The sequence below is a fragment of the Hyalella azteca genome, unplaced genomic scaffold, assembly GCF_000764305.2.
Source record: "Hyalella azteca isolate HAZT.00-mixed unplaced genomic scaffold, Hazt_2.0.2 contig5580, whole genome shotgun sequence".
Lineage (NCBI taxonomy): Eukaryota > Metazoa > Arthropoda > Malacostraca > Amphipoda > Hyalellidae > Hyalella > Hyalella azteca.
Window position 1 is genome coordinate 978,525 of NW_025935765.1, and position 6,347 is coordinate 984,871.

Consider the following 6,347-nt stretch of genomic DNA (forward strand, 5'->3'; position numbering starts at 1 on the left):
ATTTCCGTTGTTTGAACATAAGCCATGGGGAAGTTTGGTGTCGCACGAAAATGTGTCGCACGCAACACCCGTCAAATCGAAGAGCCCGAAGTCCTTCTTATGCAAGAGGAGACATTGCGTCCAAACTTTGGCTTCTTGCCTTCCAAAAAAAGTGCTTACTCATATCAAGATTTTCATTCATGTAAAATGTATTTTAAAATTTAATTCAGTCATGACAGTGATGAGACTTGGACTGCATGCCACCAGGTTCAGTCAAGAACACAATGTGAATGAGTCCATTGAAATGAAAAAATAATCGAAAACTGAAAGTTAGGAAAAGCTCTTGCTTGTCTAGTGCAACTATGGGGATCAATATTTATCGTTACTATTTTAACTTTTAAATTTGCATCCTTTGCATCGTACGTTTGCATTTTTTTTAATTTAAATCTTTAAAGATTTTAAATCACTTACATCAAAATCAGTTACTCACACAAGTTGACTGGGTCGGTTTCCAAATCAAACTATCAACATTACAAAAATACACTATCATTACCTCTATGATCATGCTTATGAAGAACACAAAAATCTAATAATTCTGATAAAATTTAATTCCATTTATAATACATATTTAAAACTTTGTTGAAAATTAATATCAAGTTTCGCGTATGAACAGTCTTATTATTTTATTCAGATCATATTGGGCCATAGGGGAGTTATCATCTTGTGCGTGCTTCGCGAGAAATTATGAAATAGACTATATCAATTGTTCAAGTGCTTCATCAAGTAATTATAAATAACAATAATATTAAATATCCGAAGAGAGAATTGACTTACGGATGGTGGATACGTATATGAGACTTCATGGCTTGCTTTGCATCTGTAAAGTTGAGTTCAGAACTATTCGTGAACCGGCATATGTGAACCGGCTCAAGGGTTCTGCGCTAGAGGCCGATTTCACTTCAAAACATACTATGGTATTAGCAGTTTATATGTTTACTCATGAATTTGGACATACAGTGGGTTTATACATTGGTTTAAATGAAGTGGCAAGGAAAGAGACAACTGGAGTAATATCTTGCAACAGTAGAACATACAAGGAAGAGCTAAGGACAGAAAGCAGCATAAACGGACAGGAAACTTGATTCATTGAACTTCAAATAAATTTGCGAAGGATGATATGATGAAGAAAGTAATATTTGCAGGGTAGTCGATATTTTTCGTTACCATAAATTTTGAATTGATAATTGCTTATTTTTCCAATTCTCTGTTAATTTGCCACCTATTTTTAACGGTGTTTCACAGATTTTCAATGCATTTATTTCGTGTGATTTAGAATGAGAAAACTTCGAAGTTAATGAAAAAGATGCGAAGATTCATGTAATCACTCACACTTGCAGATATAATTTGAAAAAAAAATTGCGTTTTGGAAATTGAATGCTTCTTTGTGTGAGGTGTTGGTTTGAACAAAAAACAGGCGTGAAGATAATCTTTTTCCAATCCATTAGATGCAAGGATAATAGTTAATTTAGAGAGTTAAATATATTTGGATTTTTTTCACGCGAACAGAATGCTTTTGCAATATTTTCCGTTCTAATTTTTCTGGGGAACTAACTTTCTCAGTCTAATTTTTCACATAAAGATACCTCAAATTCATAACAATCGAGAATATTTATTGATAAAAGACAATATTTGTTTCTTAATTTGTAGAATTTTGATTCTCGAAAAAATCAAGATTTTTATTTTATTCAGCGCCTGTGTAGAGAGAGCCTATGGCACTTACATATAGAAGCCTAACCTCCCAGCGGTGATGTTTAGCTCGTGACAATTTTTTCGATTTTGCCTTCGTTTGCGAGTTTTACGGTTTTACGTATGGCTCTTGGTCAATGCAAGTTCAAAAATCGGCCTGAGATATGCCGGTCGTTTCCCCATATAACCGTATAACTCGCAAGCGAAGGCAAAGTCGAAAAAATTGTCACGAGCTAAACATCACCGTTGGGAGGTTAGGTTTCTATATGCAAAGTTTCGTTCAAATCTGTTCAGTATTTTAGAAGAAATCTCTGGTACACTGCGAATTTAAGCACAATTTTGCTGTTTAAATCACGAATGAGGGAAAAGAGAAAAATGCTCGCCAACGAAGGCAAAATAGAAAAAATTGTCACGAGCTAAACATCACCGTTGGGAGGTTAGGTTTCTATATGCAAAGTTTCGCTCAAATCTGTTCAGTATTTTAGAAGAAATCTCTGGTACATTGCAAATTTCGGCACGTTTCGTCATATAACTCACGAATGAAGGCGATATTTAAAAAATTGTCACGAGCTTGACATCATCGTTAGGCCATAATGAATATGTGTACCAAGTTTCATCGAGCTACGTTCAGTACTTTCGGAGATATTTCAGGTACAGAGTCCGGCCGCGAGACCGGCCGCAAGTACGGCCGTAAATTTGTCCGAGATGTTGGCACTTATCGACGGCAAAGCTGCGAGCGCAGCGACAGCGACGATGTGTCGTGCGTGGTGTCTTTTGCAACTATCTCGAAAGAAGTCATTTTTCCTATAGGCATAATAAGTTTCGTGAGGCTTTGAATATAAACACGACGAATGAGCGCACGTTAGTTGCGACGATTTCGACTGTGACCCATGGACAGACATTAAAGTCTAGTTCGTCTAGTATTTCTAATTCTTGACGTGTATTGGTATTTAAATGTTAGTATGGCTCGTCGGGCTTAAAGTATAGTGTCAACAAGTTACATCTATTTGTACGACGTCATTATTTTGCGGATCGTGAATGAATACTACCTCGTAATAGGCAGCGGCTTCGCATACACGGTGTGAATGGTTATCATGTATTTGTATACGTCACATGTAGGTCAGACGCGCGTAAGAAGTCTTGCTCTGAAATTTTCTTTCGAAGCTCTTTCTTGATTATTTTACTTGTTCCTTATTTCTGATGAACCTTGAGCGAAGCTTATTCAATCATATAATTCAGAGAGTAATACCGGAAATGTTGATCACTGGCCGTCAATTCGAGTCAATTCGAGTATGATTATAAAACTCGTCCTTTAATAATAGTCGCTTACGGAGGAAAATTCGTTTTCTTTCGACCAGCTCATGCGGAGATAGAGGAGTTTGAAGTACTTTGTTTCTCGACAATTCTTTCTTTTTACGTATAACCTGATTATAAAAATCTTTCAGTATAGGGAAGTCTCAGCTGGATTGGAAAGTGACGACCGTCAATTATTTAGTTTATTGACAGTGGATCATTTCTTTTTTCTTTAACATGGCAGCCTTGAAAATTCCGGCTCGCGTAAACCCTATTATGCTCTTCATTTCGGAGTTATGCCAAACGCAACTTAATCCTATCGCATTCGCCAAACAGAAGCGGAAGCAAAACTTATCCTAACGGCTTGTCATTGCTATAGAAAGTACTAAGGTGTCTACATTCCTTTGAAAGGAGTCGCCATTTTCTGCCATAATTAAACCGACTTTGGTTTCTCAGCATAGTTAAAAATTTCAACTATAAGCATTAGTGAAGAATTTCGCCCCCAACGCCCGACCACATCAGTTCCAGCCGAGGTCCGGACGCTGCCGCCGTGCAGGGAGAGGGAGGCTGAGGTCCCGGCAGCGCCAGACTGTCAGTTGCATCTGAAGTGCTGGACGCTCGCGTAGCTTGCTGCAGCCTTGCGTCGTGCTCTTTAAATTGTCTCGTACTTCGCCGTGATCGATACTAACTAGTGTCTAATTGACCCATCTGCCATCAACAGATTTTCCGGTGGCTCGTCAACTTAAAGTGTTTACAGTCCTAGAGATATTGTGAAGTATCGCGGCGCGATTTTGCCAATAAGTTGGTTAATGTTCGAAAGAACAAGTGATTTGTGTCGTTAAATTATGAATTTTTCGTTTGCATAAATGCGTGCTTTTTGCGCTCAGTTTAGTCAGTGAACCTTTTGATCTTGGTTCTTAGTAACACAAGTCACAATGTTCTTAGTAACACAAGTCACAATGTGATTACGATTCAAAATTTATAAAGCAGCTGAAATTGAAAAATAAATTGAAACATCAGTGATTGATAGGAATGTGTACGATATTTTTCTCTTCATTTCTGATCCACTAAGATTTGGTGTTATGGCTGTCGTACATTAACCAGTTGGAGAGTTATCCAGATGGGCCCTTTGGTCATCCAATTGTATCACGTCTTCCATTGTTAACTCTAGAATGGATAGGAGAAAATCTATCCAGTGGTGTCCTACCATGCAACGCGTTGGTGTCTTGGCACTTCTTCTTTCCCTGAACTACATGGAGGTGAGCCAGGGATCACGGCACAATGGCCACCTCAGCCCACGGGTGATAAGAACCAAATACGGTACAGTGCGCGGCATGATCAACAGCATCGGCGTAGACGGCATGGGTGACGCCGAAGTGTTCTTAGGACTTCCATACGCCGAACCTCCAGTGGGAAACTTGCGTCTAATGCCCCCTGGTACTCCATCGCCGTGGAGTGCCTTGCGTGTTGCCCAGCATTTAGGGCCTGTCTGCCCCCAGAGATTACCCGACATTCGCAACAAGACCGAGGCTCTTAAAACTATGAGTCAGGGACGTTACCACCATCTTAGACGTCTGCTGCCTTACTTACGCAACCAGAGTGAGGATTGTCTCTACCTCAACATTTACTCGCCTGCCGGAGGTGAGTACCAAACCTTTTCAAAGAAAAATGGAAATCGTTCAGCGTATAGCTTCGTGTATTTGTAACGTGGTTGGAGTGGTGATATTTCTATCGCTCTGTGTGAATTTAGAATTTTCTTCAGCGGATTTAATATTCATTTGTGTTCAATCGGCAGTTGTAGGCATGCACAAAGAGATTTTGATGGAAAACATCGCAGTATCGGACGCCGCTTAAATGTTTAAGGAAGACATAGCTGTACAATTAATGGAAACAAGAACATAAATTTTTATGTTTTGCCAAGCAACCGACCGATGCCTCGCTCACTGGTATTTGACATCGTCTCGCTAGAACAACGCAAGACTACAACGATACGACAGCGTTTTGCTGCTGCATCCTGCTTCTCTTCAGAACTGCCTGCCGCGCAATTTAATATTTATTATTGTCTAGCAATGAACTGAGGCAACAACTATATTGTAGTCTAGCAAATTACCGAAACCAACAGCTAAATTGTAGTCTTCGTGGAAAGCACTATTTATTGCTCCACCTAAGTTTCTTTTCTTCTATCACTCTATAAATCAGTGTGGGATTTTGCAACACATTCATTAAAGGAGGCTCTTTTCTTACTGAACGAGGCCTTTTAGTTACTCAAATAATTACACGAGCTTCAGCTGACGATTTAAATTATTGCGTGCTCATAAGTTTTTTCGATTACCAACTTGCGTTGTAGTGGAAACGCATAAGCAGATCTATCTGTTCACACGCCCAGGACAAAGCGGATTATGATACCGCGCACGTTTATTAGGAAACACTTGCTAAGGAGCTTAAACCACTTAAGAACAAATATACGGAAACGGCTAAACTTGAGCAAAGCTTTGCGCTACACGACTACGTTAAGGTTAAATTTTCACTTTACCGTACTCGGAGCTATGTTTACACGTGTTTATTAATATGGGCACAATTCAAGAATGAAACGAGATGAGCCTGTTCCAAAATTTTGGTGCATGCTCAAACAGTGCCATTAAGTTAACATGTATAGCTATAAGTTAACATATATAGATATATATCATGCGTCTTCGTATACAATGATGCCATCTCTTATTCGAGTTCTATTTTATATTCAGGTGGCCCCTGCCTAGACTAACCACTATAATAGTACAACCGAGAAGGGGAAATTAGAAGTCAAAATTTATTTGGCAACCCAAGATCACAATCCACAATTAGAAGAACCTGAAAATTTTTCTTATTGTAACCGTCCACACGTCATTATGAATAATATAGGACAAGCTGTTTCTTGCCCGCATTCCATTGCTAGCGGCGATGCGTGCCTGTGACGCCTGTAACTTTTTATTCCTCAGTTAATTATCCAGTCCCTCTGAATTCGAATGCCGCTATTCAAATAAGCTGACTCTATATTGTAGTGTCTTTAATCTTTCAGCTATAACTTCAAGGCTGCACCAAAACGTTCGTCTTCATCACCGAGGAAGAAGCGAAATTTTCGACAAAATTTTTACCTCTCGCTGTACAATTTAGTAAAGAGCTTAAGTCGAAGTTGTACGATGGTATTCAGAGTTGATTTAAGCTAAATTTTTACATAGAAGTGTCTCATTCCTGTCCCATATAATGAGTTTGTCTCAATAAGTCTTCGTTGTAGCTTCAAGCCTGCGTTTCTAGCATTTATTTGTGTAAATATTACCTGCATATAGACGGTG

At 39.0% G+C, this 6,347-nt stretch overlaps 1 protein-coding gene across 1 annotated transcript; it reads left to right on the plus strand.

Moving 5' to 3' along the window:
- Window positions 1-3,961: 3,961 nt before the first annotated feature.
- On the plus strand, window positions 3,962-6,099 carry LOC108665686 (neuroligin 4-like; the record flags this gene model as incomplete). The annotated part of the gene is made up of 2 exons (XM_018152462.2): window positions 3,962-4,659; window positions 6,074-6,099. Coding segments are annotated over exons 1-2 (495 nt in total), but the record flags the coding sequence as incomplete, so codon positions are not given.
- Window positions 6,100-6,347: the final 248 nt, after the last annotated feature.